The sequence below is a fragment of the Neofelis nebulosa genome, chromosome 5 (genome assembly GCF_028018385.1).
Source record: "Neofelis nebulosa isolate mNeoNeb1 chromosome 5, mNeoNeb1.pri, whole genome shotgun sequence".
NCBI classification, from domain to species: Eukaryota; Metazoa; Chordata; class Mammalia; order Carnivora; family Felidae; genus Neofelis; species Neofelis nebulosa.
The window spans coordinates 44098951-44122754 of NC_080786.1; the positions used below are offsets into that span (position 1 = coordinate 44098951).

The 23804-nt window shown below is 38.7% G+C and overlaps 1 protein-coding gene across 3 annotated transcripts in view; it reads right to left on the reverse strand.

The window, feature by feature from the left end:
- Positions 1–21905, reverse strand: part of TM4SF18 (transmembrane 4 L six family member 18) — a 31082-nt gene extending 9177 nt beyond the window's left edge. The window contains exons 1-4 of one of the 3 annotated variants that reach the window (XM_058730184.1): positions 21695–21905; positions 21399–21592; positions 18280–18369; positions 2018–2160 (exon numbers count right to left, since the gene is read on the reverse strand). In XM_058730184.1, the coding sequence (XP_058586167.1) occupies positions 2018–2160; positions 18280–18369; positions 21399–21575 (410 nt within the window). In that variant the 5' untranslated portion in view covers positions 21576–21592; positions 21695–21905. The remainder of the gene's footprint in view (positions 1–2017; positions 2161–18279; positions 18370–21398; positions 21593–21694) is intronic. The other 2 variants (XM_058730183.1, XM_058730185.1) reach the window with 2 other exon arrangements.
- Positions 21906–23804: the final 1899 nt, after the last annotated feature.

A 23804-nucleotide genomic window follows, 5' to 3' on the forward strand; every position in this document is an offset into this window, starting at 1 on the left:
AGGGTAATGATGTTAGTAATAAAAGCTGGCATGTCTTAAGCATTTATGAAATCTAATTTGTGCTTTCCTTCCATTTAATTGTGAGTTCTATGCAATAGAAATGATCATGATCTCCCATTTACAGAGGCTTAGGGATATTTGTTTAGGTCATAGATTTTGTAAGTAGCATATAGAAGACTTGAACCCGGATGTATAAGCATTGAAGACTCTCTGCTACAAAAAAGCTCCCATCTTAGCATTCTATTCTGTAAGGTCTGTCTGAGCTCCTAGAGGGAAGTAAACCTATGTAATTTATCTTTGACTCTCTAGCACCTAATTCAAGACCTGAACGTAGTAGGTGCTCAATAAATCTTTGTTGCATAAATGTGCAAATCGATAACCGATTTGTAGAATTTCAACATTAACACTTGTTTCACCCAGAAATTGCCAAGCCTTGGAAATTTCTTTAGGAGACCAGAGACTTAACTTCCTTCGTGGCTGCCGATGCTTTACCTCCAAATATTTGTATATAGTTGGGATTGGATGAATACGACTATCAAGGGCAACTTTTTTTTTTTAAATTTTTTTTTTTCAACGTTTTTTATTTATTTTTGGGACAGAGAGAGACAAAGCATGAACGGGGGAGGGGCAGAGAGAGAGGGAGACACAGAATCGGAAACAGGCTCCAGGCTCCGAGCCATCGGCCCAGAGCCTGACGCGGGGCTCGAACTCACGGACCGTGAGATCGTGACCTGGCTGAAGTCGGACGCTTAACCGACTGCGCCACCCAGGCGCCCCTCAAGGGCAACTTTAAAGAGTAATGGAGAGGCATGTGAGAAGTCTGAGGTTCTTGCGTTGAAAGGGAAGTCTTCATTGGTTTGGGTGTGGAGGAAAGTTCAGGGGATGCTGGCACAAAAAATGATTTTTTGCACCCAGTGGGACTTTCTACATTAGGTCCCCTTTCCTAAGCCCCTTGTGTCCCACAAGAGTGCTCAGAGTTATTTTCTAGTTCCCCTGACCTGAAAGAGAGCTCTGCTCAAGCACATGGCACTAGAAGCTTCGGAATGAATGAAGGTGACTATGGGCACAGAAGTAGCTTTGCAATGCAGGCCTAGGTGAGCATGCAAGCCTTCAAATGAATGTGGGCCTTGAACAATAGACCCAGTCATATGGTGTTGAGAAGAAACTGTAACTTCCCTATGGAGTGATACTGACACTCCCTCAATTTATACCATTAGAATTCTGAGCACAAGACGAGACAGGGAGAGATTCAATGAACCTCTCCTATATCTCCGACTGGGCCCTGCTTCCTCTAGAGCTGTTTCTACAGGTGCTGGCAGGTCAATAAACCAGGTGCTGGTAGGCTCAATGTCAGTGTGAGGTGTTCTTCGATCTACGATTGGGTTCCTCAACACCTGACTGAACCACCAGCCCTCTAAGTAAGGCTACCGCCCTAGACTCTTCTTCAATACATGCTAGATAATCTCCTGGCTCCTCCATAAACTCCTGCACCTGGTCACGTCCCTGGATCTCATTCTGCACTTTGTTGCTCACCCTGCCCAGTTCTATCTCTATGTTGTCCTTGATGGCATAGCATGGGTAACACCATCCATGGGTACTGTGATTCTTTCCCAGCCAAGCCCCTTCCCATCTGTAATGGACCACACATCCAAATTGGCCACAAAACAAGATTGAGTTGCTAGAACCACTCAAGTCCCAGGCTCCAGCAGTTGCCAGACCACAATAACCACAAAGCTTTGTTCTGAAGTATAGGAAAAACACACCTTTCATTTGGATATCTCCACATCAGCCTCAAAATAGTGAATGCATAGGACATTAAAAGACTGGCAAAAAAAACCCTCCATCTAACCAGAGATCTGTGTAGGAAGAAATTGGCTGTGTGTTATTAAACTAATAGGAAAATTCTGCACTAACGTACCCACATGGAACCCCAAAGTTATCATGGAAAGTGAGCAGGAGCATGAAGCCAGGTGTTTCTGGTTTTCTGAGCCTCTTGATTTGGAGAATTATTCCTTACCGTCCAGCAGTGCCTTCAAAGGCGTACTCCCAGCCATCAAGAGTGCGGCAGTATGGACCCTGAACAAGGCCCAGAGCGGATATGACCAGGCAGTATCCAGAGAAAGCAATTCCAAGGGAAGAAAAAATCATTGACAGCAGTGTCTAAATTAAACATAGAAGAAGACGGTTAATGCTATAGGATGAGACAAGGAGATATTGTGGATAAATGATCAGATAGGTACCTTCCCCTACTCATCCACGCATACTGCAGTCTGTGTAATACCAAATGTCCACATAAAAATGGAAACACTTAATTCAAAAGCACCTAATGTTTAAAATAAGTTTTTAAAATGACTTTCTGCTCGGCATTCCACAGAGGAAACTAGTTAATTTAGTAAATTTGTTCCTTTCTTATGGAATTTTGATATCAAAATAATGATCGTACATGAATGCAGTGAAGGTGTGTGATCAATCAACCTATATTTCTTTATTGAAGACGTTATTTTCTAGGTAGGGTGGGTTCTCTAAGAATCAAGCTATGACCATTGCTTTTCTCATGTGAGGATGATATGTGAATATCTTCACTTATATAAATATGAGGGGGAAACAGTAGGTGTCAGCCTAGGTGACCATATTTTTTTTTTAATTTTTTTTTTAAGGTTTTATTTATTTTTGAGACAGAGAGAGACAGAAAATGAACGGGGGAGGCGCAGAGAGAGAGGGAGACACAGAATCGGAAGCAGGCTCCAGGCTCCGAGCCATCAGCCCAGAGCCCGACGCGGGGCTCGAACTCACGGACCGCGAGATCGTGACCTGAGCCGAAGTCGGACGCTTAACCGACCAAGCCACCCAGGCACCCCCTAGGTGACCATATTTATGTTCAGGTGAGGATGGTATTGATGAGGAGGAGAACGTCTTCACTTGAGTAGAGAGAATGAACAGTATTCATAGGCGGATGGGTACAAGCAGAGTTGTAAGCATAAGTAGACTGGTCTGACCTAAGAGAGGGCTCTTATCAAGCATCAGAGGGGAGAAGTTTATGAAGACCAGATTGACATGGGGTGCTAATGCTGGGGAAATGAGGTTATTGGACATGACTCAGCCCTTGAGTTGCTTACAAAATGAGCACAACTGGTTATATCCAGTAGCATTTCATTAATTTTTTTTAATCTACCAAAAGGCTGAATGCATAGTCAATATACCTCTGTATACTCTTTATCTAGACTCACCTTCTGTGAATATTTTACCATTTTTGCTTGCTCTCCCTTTTTCTGTATGTATATGCACATATACATGCACATATATTTATTTATTTACACATTTTTATTGCTTTACCCCTTGAAAATAGGTTGTAGATATTGTGATATCTCACACCTGAACACATCAGTACATATCTCCCCAAAATAAAGATATTCTATTGTTCTGCAACTGTTTTTTACTTTTTTGTACAGGACCCAATGAAAATTTACACACAGGGTTACATCTCTTTAGTTTCCTTTAATCTACATTAGTCTTGCTGCCGTTTAGTTTTTTAGAATATTAAACTGTTTTTGAAGAATACCAGCAAGTTGCCTTATAGAATGTCCCACAACCTGGGCTTTTCTGATTGCTTCCTCACAACCAAACTTAGGTTCAACATTTTGTCAAGAACACCTAATGGATGTGCATACATTATGGGCCTCTCACTACAATTGGTGATGCTTTTGATCTGTTGGTTAAGGTGATGTTTTTCAGATCTATAAACATATGCCCCCTTGCAACTAGTAATTTGTGCGATAATAACTTTGAGACTGTGTCATATGCTATTCCCTAAGGACATTTCAACTAATGGATTTACCATCCACTCATGATCCTCATATCCACTGATTACCAGTTATCACAGTGATTGATTGCAGGGTGCCGCTTCTCTAATTCTATCGTTTCTTCTGCATTTTTAACTTCCTATTATTGTGGACTCATGGATTTTCTAATTCAATGTGTTATAATTCATAACTGTTATTATTCTTTTAGATGCTCATTTGGTCCAAGTATGGCAGTGGGAACATCTTATTAAGTCAATTTCTGTACCCTTTGAGACACCCCTATCATTCCTTGAGCACCTCCTTGCTTCCTGAAACAAAATGTACCCAGTTCATTTTGAATTGATAAAGACCCAGAATAGCTCTTTTTCCAACAAGCCATGTACTTGGTTTTTGAGCAAGGAAGTGACGTGAGCAAATACATAATTCTGAAAGATGGCTCTGGCAGTGACAGCATGCTAGCTGGAAGTGACAGAGCCCAAGATGAGGATTCCATGTGGAGACAACTTTAAGTTGAGGTGACAAAGAGATGTGCTAAAGAAAAGACATTGGGATGGAAATAGGTAGCTGGAGATGGACTGAAAAAAAAAAAATTCCAGAGTTTGGAACTTGAACAAAAAGGACAGAAATAGGGATGCCAAGAAGGGTAGTTTGGTTTGGGAGACAATTTAATCAAGTTTTAGAAATGTTGCTTTCAAGTGAGGGTAGAACAGCCAAGCTAGTTAACAATAAACTCAAAAACTGAAACCAGAAAAACTGAGCAAAACAACCCTGTGATTTTTTTGGAACAAAAGTAATCTCAAATCATATATATTTCAAGTAAGTTAGCATTATTTTACTGATTAATAACATTAATACATGCTCATTATGGAAAATCAGAAAAATATACTTTAAAAACATAAGAAAAGAACAATTCGGCTTTTTACCTATTTGGTATTATTTCATTGATGTCTTCACATATGATTAAAATATCTTTCAAATTATATTTTTCATATTGACTTTAATAGAATGTTGCCCCATCATGGGATGCGATAAACACACTTACCCTTTTTTTTAACAGTAGATTACTATTTGTTACACTTTATAAAGAAAATTTACCTGTTCACTGATGCAGTCTTCCAAAAAGGAAGAAGGATGTTTTGAAAAGATTGAGCTCCTTGTTTACCAAATGTGCTCTTAGGACATTCACTGGAAAGATCAGTGAAGAATTTTTTCATTTGGGGAAACTGGCAACCATAGAATAATACGTATGTGTGTGTACATATATAAGTTACAGTCTAATGAGTGCATACCATTACACAACCCAGATAAGCCTCAAAATAAATCCAGAATTAGAATCTCTCTGAGTTAGTTTCATCTTCTATAAAATATAAATGATATAGATGATTATAGTAACTCCGTAACAGGACTGTTTCAAAATTAAAGGACAGAGTGGATATAAAAATTATTTGAAAAGTGTAAATATAATTAAAATATTATCGATTATTCCAAGTGCCTTGATTTAGCTGATAGTTGCTTCCAGGGATAACAACCTACAGCATTTTGGTAGAAAATGAGGCTCCACAGAAGAATGAAGAGCAAGCAATAAGTTTATAGGGTTCAGATCACCCCCAAAATATGGCAACTTAGCATAGTGAATACCTTAAACTGAAGGAGTTCAAGAAAATGGCAGAAGCAGGATGGTCACTCTGACCCCTCCCAACCTCTTTGCCCTTCTTCGCTGAAACAGATCATAAAACTGCCGTGTTTTATTACCCTCTCTGTACCAGGAGGAAGGAAGACATTCTTATCAGCAGAGACAGGGAATTTGGGGCCAAGAAACCTGTATAAACAAACCTTGATAAACTAAACCTTATCTTCCTAGTTACTTCTTCACCACTTACTACCCCTAGCTCAAACCCCCCACTCTTGCCAATTCTTTTAAAAAACATTTTTTTTAAACATTTATTTATTTTTGAGAGACAGAGAGAGACAGAGAACGAGCAGGGGAGGAACAGAGAGGGGGAGACACAGAATCTGAAGCAGGCTCCAGGCTCTGAGCTGTCAGCACAGAGCCCGACACGGGGCTCAAACCCACAAACTGTGAGATCATGACCTGAGCCGAAGTCAGTTGCCCAACCGACTGAGCCACCCAGGTGCCCCTACCAATTCTTCACAAATTCATTGCTGTTTCTTTATCTAAAAGGCATAGAAACTTGCTACTCTGACTTCTTCAGGTCTTCATTCTCTTGTGAAGGCTCCCATGTACACGTAAAATCTTAATAAAATGTGTATGACTTTCTCTGGTTAATCTGTCAGTTTTAATTTTCAGACTAAGCCAGGAACCATAAGAGAGCTGAGTAAAACTCCCCCCCCCCACCCCCAACACACACACACAGTTTCTGGCACCCAACACAGGGCACACTGGCCAGGGACACCTTGCTCAGTTCAGGAGCTACAGTTAGAGATCCTGGATCTCTGACAAAATCCACAGAAGAATTCTTGCCATGTCAGTTGTTTGGATCTCTGCCTATGGGGGACTGGTCGAGCAAAGGTGTTAGGAGTCTTTTCCTTTTCAGATTCAGATTGGCAGGAGAAAAACATAGTCGGAATTGGTTCTTTGGATTGTAACTCTGGTTAAAATCTGGTTTCAAGTCATCCATTAGTTATTGATCCTTTCCCTCCCAGGAACAGCTATCACTTTCCTGTTTGTCTCTTATTTGAGTTCTGAGAACTTGGCTTGGCTTTCTGCCTGTCAGGCAGGCAAGTGTCAGTTCTTGGAGATGACCAACTGTCAGATCGGGCCCCCAAGAATACGCCATACAGAAATTGGGTTGCACCCCCCTTGTGGCTAGCATTCTACCAACTGTCCACCAGCTCTCAGGAGGAGGTGTCTATGTCTTTGCTATTGCTACCTTTGGGAGTGGTTCTGGATCTTGCGAGGACTGTATCTTTTGCATCCTCTTTGGGGACATCTTTTATATTCATGGTTAAGTATTGGTTTTGGTTTTGAGTCACTTGATAGACTTACTTTTGGTTTTGAGTCACGTGATGGACTTACTTTCGGTTTAAATATTTGAAACAATTTTTTTAAGGGGCTCTATGGTCAGAAGTTGGCCAAACTGAAAATTCATATTCAGATCCTGATAGACACTTAAAATCAAGGCCGTCTCTCCTAAGCTGAAATGGGGCCCTCAGAGGGAAAGAAAGGATGCTGAAGGCTTTGTGAAATAATTTTGAAAATATTAGAAAGATACACCACTGTAAATCTAGAACACAGAAATTTTTTTACTTCCATCTTAGTTGAAATTTGTCTTCCTGATATAAAGAAGCAAATTGAAGATAATGTAGTTGGATGGGTGGGCCAGTCCCTTGATAGCATTCAGGCTGTGACCCAGTTCCTTCAGTAATTAAAAACCAACTCTCCTTGCCCTACAAATCTAGTCTTTATGGAACTAGAAGCTAAAAGCAATTCAAAGTTCCACCTATCTATCCTTACCAATTCCCAAACCTATTCATCTCGAAATGCCTGTAGATGTTGTAAAAGATCAGGACATTGGAAACAGAATTGCCCCAAGCTTCAGTAAAAGAGGAAAAAATCTAAATAGTAATTTTTCTAGACCTCTTAATAATAGACAAATATGCCCCCAAACTCCTTCTGCAAGGGAATCGATATTCTCTATCCCTGGGAGCTATAACTCTTACCATGTCTTTGAAATGTAAACATCCCAGGAGATAATTAAAACACTGCTCACAATTGCCTGGGACTGAAGGGGTAGGGGAGGGAGGGCCCGGAGGTAGGGGAGGAGTTTAAAAAAAAAAAACTGCTATAGAAATTCCTTCACCCCAAATCTGGTCCGCAGACTTCATAAAATGATTTGTCAAGGGCAGATAAAAATCTTAACAGTCTTCTCCACAAATGTTAGTAAAAAGCTATAGCTAACTGAGCTGGTAGCCATGATTTCTTCTACCAGAAACACAATATGGACTCTTTTATAAACTATTGAGTTTTGTATCAAAACAAAGGCTGCACAATCTCTGTGTCTGTCTATATGTTTCTTTATGTCTATATGTGTATGTTACAGATGTGTGATATTTTCCTACCTTCAGATGATATTACCAAAACAATTTATAAAATCTCTCAAAAGGGTTCTATTCTAATTGGAGTAGAGATAAATGAGTTCTCATATAAATTAAGTATTCTTAAAACTCTCAGAAACACAGAGACTAATCTAAAAAAAATTTAAGTTCACAAGATCTGGGATAATCCTTGGTAAATAAAGCTAGTTTAAAAATTGTTGGGGACAAAACCTAACAAGCATATCTTTAGAGTTGTCATCATTAAACATAACATAGTCATACAATTTTTTTCTATCTAGTATTACTAGTCAAAGAAACTAATCTCTACTGTGTGTTTAAGAATATAGAACCATAAATTCAACCTAAAACAAAAGCCTACAGTAAAAATAAATTGCTGAATGTATGTCAAGCACAGCAGTTGAGAGAGAGAAAATGCATGTTCAACTTTTTAGGTGTTTCATTTCTATGGTGTTTGAAGCTTGCCTAATATATATATAATTCACAAAATTTGTCAACCAGAAAATAACTTAAAATGATAGCTAACAGGGGCGCCTGGGTGGCTCAGTCGGTTGGGCGGCCGACTTCGGCTCAGGTCATGATCTCGCGGTCCGTGAGTTTGAGCCCCGCGTTGGGCTCTGTGCTGACAGCTCAGAGCCTGGAGCCTGTTTCAGATTCTGTGTCTCCCTCTCTCTGACCCTCCCCTGTTCATGCTCTGTCTCTCTCTGTCTCAAAAATAAATAAACGTTAAAAAAAAATTTTTTTTTAAATAAAAAAATTTAAAAAAAAATGATAGCTAACTTTGTCTATTGTGTCAGGAAATCTTCATGAGTAATCTAAGTAACCTAAGTGTTCAGAGCAAGTTAAATACATATGTGATAAAAGTTTAATACTGAATTTTTCAATAATGATTAGGTTTTATAAAATACATCGGTTTTAAATTAGCTTCCAAAATCTTTTTGCTAACTTAAAACCTTAAAGTTACACTAAGTCAAGTTAAATGATGGTAATTCATTGAATAGGTACATCACTTGCAAACAAAATAAGTTACCGAAACATTGCTTACTGAACGTAAGTTTACCTACTTTTCTCTTTTTATTAGGGAGGAACTAAAGATATTTGGGTCTGTTAGTAAATGTCTTGTGCCACACTGAAAAATCACACTATGAGGAAACATATGCTTTAGATATTATAAAATAGCAGAGAAGGAGCCAAGATGGGGGAACAGCATGGAAGTTTTTTTTTGCATCTTGCATCCATGAAATACGGACAGATCAATACTAAACCACCCTGCACATCTAGAAAACTGATTTGAGGTTTAACACAACAACTGCATAACCCAAACCACAGAACTCAGCAGGAACGCTGCATGGAGAGGTGAACTGGGGGAGACAGAAGCCGTGGAGGGCAGGGAGCTGTTTTTGCTTCCAGAGGGGAGGGGGAGAGAGTATGGGAAAAGCACCGCCCGTGAAAAGCAGCAGGAGAAAAAGTGGAAACAGCCGCAGGGACTGAACTAAAAAGGGAGAAAGGAGAAAGGAGAGGGTTTAAATTCCACTAAGACTCTATAAACAAGGGGAGCACAGAGTTTGAAACTCCACAGTGGATACCAGGTGGTGCTCTGGTGGAAAGGACGAATCCCCAGGAGCAGAGAGCAAGGTCCTCAGGCCACAGAAAAGAGGCGGTTCCCCTGCTAGGAGGACATATGGTGGAGGCTGTGTGCCCTCCCCCACGGCCTCACAGGCAAAGGTGTCCAGAGACCCTGGAGAGCAACTACATTCGCTGGTGTTGGAATAAGGCCGTTAACAGTGAAGCCTGGTGCCAGCCATGTGTTGAGATTTTCCATAATCCCTGAAACGCTGCTGCTATATGGTTGCGTGAACATTTTCTAGGGTGGGCTGGCACCCAGCTGCAGTCTCTGGGCATTGGCAGAAGCATGGTCCATGAACATTCCTGGGTGGGGTTGGCACCTGGCTATTGCTCCGTGAACGCTCCCCCAGAAGGTCTGAACAGGTCAAAGCCGCAGTCCCTCAGAAGTGAGGTGTTGAGAGACACAGCTGCATCTGAGATAAAATTCAGGAGGGAGGTGCCTCCTGGCAACCTGACCGCGCTTGGTTACGGACAGTGTAAAAGCGGGAGGTGAATGGAAGCCGGAGACAAAGGACAGGTGTGTGATTGCTGATCAGGGAGAAGAGACTTCTCCCCGAAGTCTGGGTAGCTGGGTGATGCCATTTTCACCTCTCCCGTGCATGGGCATATACACCTACAAGCGCCACGACAGCAATCCACCCCAGTAAGCTAAGCAGCACCATCTAGTGGAGGATGGAGCCATTATACTAAGCCCCACACAACTGGGCAAACCTCGCTCTTCAGGAACACAAATCTCTCTGCCTGCTTAGTTCCTGGACTATAAACTGCTTCATAGTTTGACTTCTAGGGGAAAACGATGCAATGTCAATCGCATTTCAGTATGTTCACTGGTCCATCTATTTGATTTTTTTTCTCTTTTTCATTTCTTTTCTTTTTCTTGAATACAGAAAGAGAAAAAATTTTTTTTATTTTTAATTTTCATTAAAAATATTTTTCTTTACTTTTTTCTACTGTATTCTTTACTTTTTTGTGAATTTTTCAAATTCTATTTTACATCCATCATTTCATTTTATTTCAGTGTATTCATTTTCTCAAATTTTCAAATGTTTTCCTCCCCCCCCCTTTTTTCTCTAATCAATAAAGCTCCTTTTAACAATCAGACCAAAACACACCTAGGATCTAACATTGTTTATTTGATTCTTTTGTGTGTGGGGGGGGGAGGTGTTTTTAATTATTTTATTTTATTTTTTTACCTTATTAATTCCTTTTCTTCCTTCAAAATGATGAAATGAAGGAATTCACCCCAAAAGAAAGAGCAGGAAGAAACGGCAGCCAGGCACTTAACCAACACAGATACAAGCAAGATGTCTGAACCAGAATTTAGAATCACAACAATAAGAATACTAGCTGGGGTCAAAAATAGATCAAAATCCCTGTCTACAATGACAAAAGAAGTAAAATCTAGTCAGTATGAAATTTAAAAATGCTATAACTGAGCTGTAATCTCGAATGGATGCCACAGCAGCAGGATGCATGAGGCAGAACAGTGAAACAGTGATATAGAGGACAAACTTATGGAGAACAAATGAAGTGGAAAAAAGAGGGAGACTAAGGCAAAAGAGCACGATCTGACAATTAGAGAAATCAGTGACTCATTAGAAAGGAACATCATCAGAATCACAGGGGTAACAGAAGATGAAGAGAAAAAGGGGTAGAAAGGTTATGTGAGCAAATCATAGCAGAAAACTTTCCTAACCTGGGGAAAGACATAGACATCAAAATCCAGGAAGCACAGAGGACTCCCGTAAGATTCAACAAAAACAGACCATCAGCAAGGCATATCATAGTCAAATTTACAAAAGACTCAGGCAAGGAAAGAATCATGAAAGCAGCAAAGGGAAAAAAGTCCTTAATCTACAAGGGAAGACACATCAGGTTTGCAGAATACCTATCCACAGAAACTTGGCAAGCCAGAAAGGAGTGGCAGGATATATTCAATGTGCTGAATCGGAAAAATATGCAGACAAGAATTCTTTCTCCAGCAAGGATGTCATTCCAAATAAAAGGAGAGATTAAAAGTTTCCCAGACAAATGAAAATTAAAGGAGTTCATGGCCACTAAACCAGCCCTGAAAGAAAATTTAAGGGTGAATCTCTGAGGGGAGAGAAGACAGAAAAGAAAGAAAGAGGAAAGAAAGAAAGAAAGAAAGAAAGAGAAAAGAAAGGATAGGAAAAGAAAAAAAGACCAAAGCAACAAAGACTAGAAAGGACCAGAGAACACCACCAGAAACTCCAACTCTACAAGCATCATAATGGCAATAAATTCATATCTTTCAGTACTCACTCTAAACATCAATGGACTAAATGCTCCAGTTAAAAGACATAGGGTAACAGAATGGATAAGAAAACAAGATCCATTTATATGCTGTTTACAAGAGAGCCACTTTAGACCTAATGACACCTTCAGATTGAAAGTAAGGGGATGGAGAACCATCTATCGTACTAATGGTCAACAAAAGAAAGCCGGAGCACCATACTTATATCAGACAATCTAGACTTTAAAATAAAGAGTGTAACAAAAGATGAAGAAGAATATTATATCATAGTTAGGGGGTCTAGCCACCAAGAAAACCTAAAAATTGTAAACATTTATGTTCCAAATGTGGCACACCCAAATATATACATCAATTAATCACAAACATGAAGAAACTCATTGATAATAATATCATAATAGTAGGGGACTTCAACACCCCACTTATAGCAATGGGCAGATCATCTAAACAGGAAATCAACAAGGAAACAATGGCTTTGAATGACACACTGGACCAGATGGACTGAACAGAAATATTCAGAACATTTCATCCTAAAGCAGCAGAATATACATTTTTCTCCAGTGCACATGGAACGTTCTCCGGAATAGATCACATACTGGACACAAATCATCCCTCAACAAGTACAAAAAGAACGAGATTGTACCATGCATATTTTCAGACCACAATGCTGTGAAACTTGAAATCAACTACAAGAAAAAATTTGGAAAGATAACAAATACTTGGAGACTAAAGAATATCTTACTAAAGAAAGAATGGGCTAAAAAGAAATAAAAGAGGAAATTGAAAAGTACATGGAAACCAATGAAAATGATAACACCACATCCCAAAACCTATGCAACACAAAAAAGGCAGTCATAAGAGGGAAGTATATAGCAATCCAGGTCTTCCTAAAGAAGGAAGAAAGGTCTCACATATACAACGTAACCTTACACCTTAAAGAGATGAGAAAAGAACAGCATATAAAACCCAAAACCAGCAGAAGTCAGGAAATAATAAAGATAACAGCAGAAATCAATGTTATCAAAACAAAAACAAACAAACAAACAAACAAACAAACCCAGAACAGATCAATGAAACCAGGAGTTTGTTCTTTGAAAGAATTAACAAAACTAATAAACCACTAGCCTGTTTGATCAAAAAGAGAAAGAAAAGGACCCAAACAAATAAAATCAAGAATGAAAGAAGAAAGATCACAACCAACACAGCAGAAATAAAAACAATTAGAAGAGAATACTATGAGCAGTTATATGCCAATAAATAGGCAATCTGGAAGAAATGGACAAATTCCTAGAAACATATACACTACCAAAATGAAACAGGAAGAAATAGAAAATTTGACCAGACCCATAACCAGTAAAGAAATAGATTAGTAATCAAAAATCTCCCATAAAACAAGAGTCCAGGGCCAGGTGGCTTTCCAGGGGAATTCTACCAAATATTTAAGGATGAGTTAACACCTATTCTCTTGAAGCTGTTCCAAAAAATAGAAGTGGAAGGAAAACTTCCAAACTCTTTCTATGAATCCAACATTACCTTGATTCCAAAACCAGACACAGACCCCACTAAAACAGAGAACTACAGACCAATTTCCCTTATGAACATGGATGCAAAAGTCCTCAACAAGATATTAGCCAACTGGCTCCAACAATACATTAAAAAAATCCCACAACCAAGTGGAATTTATACCTGGGATGCAGGGCTGGTTCAATATCTGCAAAACAATCAATGTGATTTATCACATCAATAAAAGAAAGGACAAGAAACACATGATCCTCTCAAAAGATGCAGAGAAAGCATTTAACAAAATACAGCATCCTTTCTTGATAAAAAAAACTTTTAAGAAAGAAGGGGTAGAAGGATCACACCTCAAGATCATAAAAGCCATACATGAAAGACCCAATGCTAATATCATCCTCAATGGGGAAAAACTGAGCGCTTTCCCCCTAAGGTCAGGAGCAAGACAGGGATGTCCACTCTCACCATTGTTATTCAACACAGTATTGGAAGTCTTAGCCTCAGCAATCAGACAACACAAAGAAATAAAAGGCATCTAAATCAGCCAGGAGGAGGTCAAACTTTCACCCTTCCCAGATGACATGATACTCTAATATAGAAAATCCAAAAAATACCACCAAAAAACCAATAGACCTGATCCTTGAATTCAGCAAAGTTTTCAGGATATAAAATCAATGTACAGAAATTGGTTGTGTTCCTATGCACCAATAATGAAGCTACAGAAAGAGAAATCAAGGAATCGATCCCATTTACAATTGCACCAAAAACCATAAAATACCTAGGAACAAATCTAACCAAAGAGGTGGAAAATCTATACACTGAAAACTATAGAAAGCTTATGAAAGAAATTGAAGAAGATGCAAAAAAATGGAAAAAGCTTCCATGCTCCTGAGGGAAGAACAAATATTGTTAAAATGTCAATACTACCCAAAGCAATCTACATATTCAATGCAATCCCTATCAAAATAACACCAGCATTCTTCACAGAGCTAGAACAAACAATCCTAAAATTTATATGGAACCAGAAAAGACCCAAATAACCAAAGCAATCTTTAAAAAGAAAACCAAAGCAGGAGGCATCACAGTCCCTTACTTCAAGATGTATTACAAAGCTGTAATCATCAAGACAATATGGTACTGGCACAAAAACAGACACTGAGATCAATGGAACAGAATAGAGAACCCAGAAATGGACCCACAAACATATGGCCAACTAATCTTTGACAAAGCAGGAAAGAATATCCAATGGAATAAAGACAGTCTCTTCAGCAAGTAGGACTGGGAAAACTGGACAGCAACATGCAGAAGAATGAACCTGGACCACTTTCTTACACCATACACAAAAGTAAACTCAAAATCGGTGAAAGACCTAAATGTAAGACAGGAAGCCATCAGAACCCTCAAGGAGAAAGCAGGCAAAAACCTCTTTTTGGCTGTAGGAACTTCTTACTCAACACATCTCCAGAGGCAAGGGAAACAAAGCAAAAGTGAACTATTGGGACCTAATAAAAATAAAAACCTTCTGCACAGCGAAGGAAACAATCAGCATAACTAGAAGGCAACTGACGGAATGAGAGAAGATATTTGCAAACAACATATCAGATAAAGGGTTAGTATCTGAAATCTATAAAGAACTTCTTGAACTCAACACCCAAAAATCAAATAATCCAGTGAGGAAATGGGCAAAAGACATAAATAGACACTTCTCCAAAGAAGACATCCCGATGGCCAACTGATGTAAAAATGGTCCACATCATTCATCATCAGGTAAATACAAATCAACACCACAATGAGATACCACCTCACACCTATCAGAATGGCTAACATTAACAACCCAGGCAACCACAGATGTTGGCAAGGATGCGGAGAAAGAGGATTTCTTTTGCCCTGCTGGTGGGAATGCAAATTGGTCCAGCCACTCTGGAAAATAGTATGGAGGTTCCTCAAAGAATTAAAAATAGAAGAACCCTATGACCCAGCAATTGCACTACTAGGTATTTATCCAAAGGATACAGGTGTGCTGTTTTGAAGGGACACATGCACCCCCATGTTTATAGCAGCACTATCAACAATAGCCAAAGTATGGAAAGAGTCCAAATGTCCATCGAATGGATGAATGGATGAAGAGGTAGTATATATACACAATGGAGTATTTCTTGGCAATCAAAAAGAATACAATCTTGCCATTTGCAACTATGTTGTTGGAACTAGGGGGTATTATGCTAAGTGAAATTAGTCAGAGAAAGACAAGTATCATATGACTTCACTTATACAAGGACTTTAAGATACAAAACAGATGAACATAAGGGAAAGGAAGCAAAAATAATATAAAGACAGGGAGGGGGACAAAACAGAAGAGACTCTTAAATATGGAGAACAAACAGAGGGTTACTGGAGGGGTTGTGGGAGGGGGGATGGGTTAAATGGGTAAGGGGCATTAAGGAATCTACCCTGAAATCTTTATTGCACTATATGCTAACTAACTTCGATATAAATTTTAAAAAATTAATTAAATTAAAAAAAATAATGCTAATCAAATCACGACCACAAGTTTATGCCAGCCCTTTGCCAAAGATAGAATAAAATAAAAATCAAAGCATATGTTTTATTAATGGCAAACAAAAGGAATTATGAAATAGCATATTCATGAATTTTCCAATCAACCGAATGTTGATATACAACACTTCACAATTGCTTACTTCCTGGTTTTCCCTTGAAATTAAGGTTTCTAAGAGTTAAGAATTCTAGTGAATATATGTAATTAAAACCCCGAAAAAAAATAAAACTACTATAAGTACTAGTATACAACTGTGTATACAAAAAAGGATGTGTTTTGTTTTGTTTTCAAAAAAAGGCATGTGTTTTGGTTAATAAATAAAGAGTAATGGACGTGAGTTTTTGTTAAGGAGGAGGGAAACTTGAGGAAAACTTTTTCTCCACTGTAAAGTGAATCAATTTCCATCTCAGAACTTCAGCAGTTGCAAACTGGTGCAGACTCACATTTAGCCTGCAAGATGTGCTTTATTTAATTTAAATGACAATTAATTACCAACATAACTGAGAAGTTTTACATAAAACTCTGTATTTCTACTTTCTATTGACAACGGAGAAACATTGCCCAGTGTTGTCGTGATAACTTTGGCTGGACTTCAGTAGCAGCTTCCTCTCTTCCTTAAATAGAAATCTTGCTCTAATGGCTACCAGGCTAACTTCTCTCTTTTCCATCAGGTATTGACTCCCGGGGGCATATAAACTGGGACCCTATTCGAGAGCCTACCTTGAAAGAGCCAAGCAGAGAATCCAGGGAATGCTTCCTCCCTTCCCCCTGCTCTTCCCTTTGAGATGCCAGTCATCTCATTCAATTTCATTTTAAGACCTTGTCCAGACTCCACACTGTTTATAGATAGCATCCATTTGTGCCGGAGATGCTAAAAGTGAGTCAAGGCAAAATGGACACATTTATTTTTATTACAAACTTAATGGCACATGGTTTGTTTTCTAGAGATTCCCTGAGTATCATAGGTTAATGTTTACCTGAATCTACTGCTTCACCTAAGCCATTTTGCAAGCGTTTCCATAAGCAGAATACCAGCAGCTACAGGGGGATGCCGAGTCAGTTGGTTAAGAAAACACAGGGGCGCCTGGGTGGCGCAGTCGGTTAAGCGTCCGACTTCAGCCAGGTCACGATCTCGCGGTCCGGTCCGTGAGTTCGAGCCCCGCGTCAGGCTCTGGGCTGATGGCTCGGAGCCTGGAGCCTGTTTCCGATTCTGTGTCGCCCTCTCTCTCTGCCCCTCCCCCGTTCATGCTCTGTCTCTCTCTGTCTCAAAAATAAAAAAATAAATAAATAAATAAATAAATAAAATAAAAGAAAACACATACACACAGCGCATATGTGCATGCACGTGCACAGAGTGCATTTCAAGTTTTCAATTCTTCTCCACCAGGAGCACAGTTCTAAATTTAGCAGCTACTTTAGTCATCCAAAGGCATCTGTCAAAGAAAGCCAGCCATGCATCTTGGCTGCACATTAAAATCTGATTGCACCTCGGACCAACTAGGTCAGGGTGTCTGGAGGTGGGATTCCAACTCCAAGCCCTCAGATGATTGCAATGTTCAGCCAAGGCGGGCAACTGCCATTGCAAGATATGCCTGCCAGGCCTCTAGTAAAGTTCTTTTTAGTTAATACATCACATGTTCCCTTTGAGCCACAGATAACTCATAGAAAGTATGGATAACAATCATCTAATTCACTGGATAAGTGTGAAAAAACTATAAAGTGCTGTGCAAATAAGATTCAAAGCTAACCTTGAGGAGGAGAAGGACGATGATGGAAATGTAGGAGCCTAGCACCTGCCTGTTGAACACAGGCTTAGAAAATTTGGTTGTATTATTCTCTCTTGATTTTATTTAAATTATTTTTAAAGACCCAGTTGAAAAAACGTACATCACATATACCTAACACGTGGATAAATCTAATCATTATGCTGAAAGAAGCCAGATACAAGAGACAGATACTGCATGATTCTATTTACATTGAGTGCAAGCTAATTATGATATAAAGCAGATCAAAGGTGAGTCTCTTGGGGCTGATGCAAAGTGTTCTGTGTCTTGATGGTGATGGTGGTTTCATGAGTGTATTTGGCTGTCAAAACTCATAGTAATGTACAATTTTAATGGATACTATTTATGTTATGCAAATTTGTCCTCAATGAAGTAGAAAAGGGAAAAAAAATAAACTCACAGAAACCCAGTTAGGAAAAGGTAGTATTATTTTCTAATTTTGTGTATCTTTAAATCCTGAACTTCTGGAAGAACATCAGCAGGGCAAAGGTGGAGGAAAGACTGTAAACAAAATGAAAGATAATTTTTTTGAGGAAACTCTTGGGCTCTGAATTGAAAGGAGCATGCAGAGGGTATAATAGTGTCAATATTTTCATGTGTCTGAGTGAGCCAGGGCTCCCTCAACCATCCTCAAAGTACTATTGCTCTTACCATGTATTTTTTGCTGCAGTTTTCACTCTGGCAACATTTACAGTTATTATCATTCTCCAGTACAAGAAGAACTGCTGCTACTATAAGCATCTGTAGTAGGAAAGAGAGGAGATATCAGAAATGGAATACTAGTCATAATCAGAGCACAGTGATTTAGAGTAGGGACTCTGGGGCCAAGGGGACCCGGGTTCGAATCCCAGGTCTGCCATTTTCTAGCAGTGCAAATTGGAGAGTCCTTCCCTATAAAATGGTTTTGAAGACTCACTTCTTTGGGTTGTTATCAGGTAATGTATGTAAAATTTTTAACATAGTGTTTGATTTATAGTAAGTGATTGATAAATGATAGCTATTATTATCCTGATTATCAGTCATCAAAAGTTAATGATTAAGCAGTAAATGGTATGGACATAGGAATACCACCCTGGGCAGCAAACCCACATTTCTCACTGACTCGGTTGTGGAGATCAAAGGAAAATCATTCACCAGACTTTGCTGTTTGCCAGACTCTCTCCATTTACTGCCCTCTGGGAATGGAGGTAAGAAGCATAGTTAATCTGAAACTACAGGTCTTGGGATGCCTGGGTGATCTGTTAAGCGTCAGACTTCTGCTCAGGTCATGATCTCACTCACAGTTTGTAAGTTCAAGCCCCATATTGGGCTCTGTGCTGACAGCTCAGAGCCTGGAGCCTGCTTTGGATTCTGTCTCCCTCTCTGTTTCTGCCCCTCCCCCCTGCTCATGCTCTCTGTCTGTCTCTCTCTCTCTCTCAAAAATAAACAAACATGAAAAAAATTTAAAAAAAAAGAAAATAAATTGAAACTACATGTCTTAGTTCAAAGTAAAGTCGGTTTAATTTCCCTAAGCATTCAAACCATCTAAGGTTCAAATTTTCGAGTGTGCTTTGTCTTTATCAAGCCAACAGGCTGGGAGAGTTCAATGTATTCTACTTCCCTTTCTTGGTATCTTAGACAAAGAGCTCAAGTTCTGGAAAGAACATAGATTTCTTTATTGTTACAGTTCCTGATTTGGGCAGGTATGGACCGTGAATTGCTTCTAGAAAATTCTCTACCTATCCTTCACTCTCAATGTTCAGGACTGAATCTTGAAGCTGAGTTCATCGTTATTTTACTATGTGTACTCAACATTTTCAGTTTCCAAATTCCTTCAGCTTTCATTTGTCTGTTTATGTATTTATCTGTATTCCTCTTCTTTCTCCAAAAAGGATTCAATGCAGGAAGAATAATGTTTTTCAAGAATTCCTTGACCATGGAAAATAGAGAACAAGTTCTTTTTCCAAGTTTTAAATTTTATACGGAATATAAACAAAAGAGTCCTATATTCTCCTCCTTTCAACACCATTAGGTATCACAGATTTTAGTAGATTCTGGTTTAATCTTAGTGATGCCATACAACTGGTCCATTTATTACAATTACATATCGAGGGAAACAATGGTGAGAGAAGGCACGGTTCATCAGGTATAGTAACAGGCTTCATTCCAATATTATTAGAAATCATTAGACCTGGACCCAGGAACCCTGTGTCAAAAGAGAAACACAGGCATTGCCCGTGTTGAAAGAGAAACTCCTTTCTTTTTTTCATTGTAAAAAACTGAATAACTAAATAACTGAAACAGAGGGCTCAAGCATACTAAAGGAAAATTACCCCAAATCCCACCACCCTCACATGTCTTTTATGTATTTACTCCCAGTGTTTTACCACATGGATATATTTTACTTAGATGCAATCGTAATTTATTCACATTTTTTGTATCTTTTTTTGCCTAGCACCAAAAAATATGCACTTTCCATGTTATTACATCTTCGCAATTATAATTTTCATCACCATATGAAGTGGAATGTACCACAGTTTACTTGGCCAATTCTATGCTAGGGTGCTCCTACTAATTATTTGCTGCCAGAAATATCTGTGCATCAATTTCCTTATTATGGATTATTTCCTCAGAATGAATTTTCAGACATTTTCATGGATCTTAATATAGCATATCAAGATCTTCTCCAAACGGTTTGCATCCATTTATAGTCTGATCACCAAACACTCACTATGTACCTATCACATAGCAACTTTAATAGCACTGGGTGTTAATACTTTAAAGTTGACTACCTTGCTATTCAAAATAGTAACCAAATGAAAACTGCCTTTCATCATAGCTATTCAAATACCATAATAAACACCCACAAAGATGTAGAGATAAATTATAATGCATTTTCTTTTTATGTTATTGGAAGTATGATAAGCTTACAGTGCACAATGTGCTGTTTTTAGATATGACATGGTCAGGAAAAGTGTTTTTTCCTCTAAGTTGCCAACATGATTTACTGTCAGTTTGTTTTTAAAGAGTACAAATTCATCAGGAAAACACTCATGGATGCTTACTGTAAATAACTCAATTTAGTTTTCAAAAACATGCTCCATTATTAGGGGTAAAATATAAGATTATTTAATGATAATGTGGCCCATCATCGAGTATTTATAACCACAATATTCACTGACTCCCTACTACATATCAGCCTCCATCCTGGGCCCTTCATTCATGAGATTTTATTGAATCCCCACAATTACCCTAAAAAGTAAATGCCATTACTCCCATTTTCCAAATAGGATACTGAGGCTCAAAGACATTGAGTAACTTGCTCAAGGTCTCATGACACAAATGGCAGAACTTATATCTGAATGCAAATTTGTCTGAATCTCCAAATCTCTATTTCCACACGGTCTTCATACCTCTCCAATCTATAGAAATTGTGAGGGCAGATAGAAACTATTCTGGAAAAGAGCAATGCCACTGGAAATTAAATAGCTTAAATCTACACACAGGGTTCATGAGGACATAATATTTCTAAAGCCAGCGTCCCACAAACTTTCATTAGGACTAATTTCCTACATTGCATGAGTGACATAAATGGGCAGCTTACCGAAAACAAAGCTGCCCTCCAAAGTCCTCACGGACTACCAGCCTCTCTACCCCCACCCATCTTCCAAATCCCAAACCCAGGATTAGTAGAATGATTTTTCCATTATTCATCATTTCTGCTAGGAACAAGACAATTCTTAGTAAAAACATCCCCCTTTGCAATCCCAAGTCTCCAAAGTCACACTTACCATGACACCTGAGAAACAGATTCCTTCAAAATACCACACGTAGTTGGTGAGTTTATTGCTGGATGCATAGGAAGTTTGCCCATTTGGGAAATACAGTAATATATTCACAATTATACTCCAAAGTGCAAGCGGAATCAGCAGACCACTTAGGCAGCCTCCACATTTCCGAGACCCCATTTTACCCTGCTCAGAACCTGCAGGAGATTTCAAGAGTGTAGAATTACATAAAACCTAATTTTCTTCCTACCTGTCCTTTTTTTTTTTTTTTTTTTTTTTTTCTCTTTGAGATTACCTACCACTTTCTGGGTCAGAGCCCTTTACTTCATATTCATGAAAAGCTCAGGACTCAGCCAGAACTGCCGCTCACAGTCTCTTGGTGTGAAATAGTGGTTTACTGTTTGGAGAACAATAGACAATGATCAACGGCTGAAGAGCTGAGCTGGTCTTCATCCTGTGCCAAAGGAATGCGGTGTTTTTACTGCATTTTAAAATAAGTCATTTTCCTCCGGATTAGAAAACTGAAGACTTAACCCTGAGCATAATTTTAAGAAGGAAGTTGGGGTTGTGGGGGTTGGAACTGAATCTGGCAAATTTCATCCAACAGTGAACAAGAGAGTTTATATCATAGCATAGTATGTGGTGCGCTTGCTCAGATATCCTGATTTTATATACCAGCCTTTTATTCAATGTTCTTTATTTTGTGCTCACTATCACCAAACTTTGTTCAAACTGTAGGGGCCACAAAAAGAACAAAGAAAGAGACAGGCTGGTGAGTGAGAAAAACAAGATAACACTGTTGGTGAGTTTACTGTTGTAATACCAGTAAAGCTTTCCTTCTAAGAGTTCATACCTGTTATTACTATCTCTCTGAAAAATAACAGAATTAAATTCATATCTTTCTTACTGTTTAGGAAAACGGGTAAAAGAATTGGGGTAATTTGATTAAGACTTTATGAGCAATAAGTTTGAAACAAGGATTTAAGAATTCTCCATTCCAAATGATTGTCTTAAATTGAAAGAGTCACAGATCTCCTCCAATTTGGATGGCATGAGGAAAGGATTAAGGGAAGGAATTCTGACACTAATATGTTAAAAGTGATGTAGACAGTGGTGGTAAGGAACTCAAGGATTGCCCGGCCTTGTTGCCGCTCCTTTATTGGTAACGTCAGAACCCTGCTCAACTTAACTTTCTTAATCTCAACTTCCTCATCTATGAAATGGGAATTTAAAAAAAAAGTTACCTTCCTCAGAAGAGTAATGTGGAGATTAAACAAGATTATGTGTGCAAACCACAGTGTCAGGTGATATGGAAGGAATAGGCAATAAATAGGAGCCACCAGTAATAATAAAAAGAAATGGGACACCTGTGTGGCTCAGTTCATTGAGCATCCAACTTCAGCTCAGGTCATGATCTTATGGCTCATGAATTTGAGCCACCATGGGGCTTGCTACTGTCAGCTCAGAGCCCACTTGGGATCCTCTCTCCCCGACTCTTTGCCCCTCCCCTACTTGTGCACACACATGCACGTGCTCTCTCTCTCTCAAAAATAAATAAACATTAAAAGAAGAAGAAGAAGAAGGAGGAGGAGGAGGAGGAGGGAAGTTAGAGGGACTTAATTGTCAAAATAGTACAGAGATCAGAAATAAAGTCTGTTTATTTATCTTCTCTTGGTACCCAAATAATATCTGTATCATAAGCTCTTAAAATCTTGATCCCAGAGTGTTTACAGTAATTTTCTGGTGTCCTCCAGAGAGTACTAATATTCTAGCAATATATATACTTTTAACTCAAGAGAATAAAAACTTATTTTTATATAAATAATTTTAAATTATATTATATTTAAAGTGCTTATTTTCAAAAACTGAGATATTTGAACCACTTTTGGATTCAAATAAAACAAACCTAGAAACTAACAGTCTTATTCTATGATGGGTTCCAAAGAGATTACTTGGTACCCCCTGGTAAATGTGATTTTGTTTTGTTTTGTTTTGTTGTATTCTGTTTTGTACAGTGTTTTCCAGCAAAGTGTATCACAAAGTCTAGTCATTAAATCTTTTTTTTCCCCCCCAGGGACATAGAAGCAAACTAAAATCATATTTACTTGAACACTTAAGATGATGGGAAAAGCAACAGTTCTGGCTGAATATTTATTGAGCACCTCCTATGTGCTAGGCACTGTTCTAAGAGGTGGGGAGAGATGGATCCGTGAGCACAACAGTCCAAAATCCTTGTCCTTGTAGAGCTTACGTTCTACTGTGGGAAGACTAACTATAAAAAAAAAAAAAAAAAAAAAAAAAAAAAAAAAAAAAAATACAGCTTGTCAGGTAATGATAAGTGTGGCTAAAATAAATCAAGAAAAGGACAAGTAGGAGTGCCAGAGAATGGGGTTGGGGATATCATTTCGA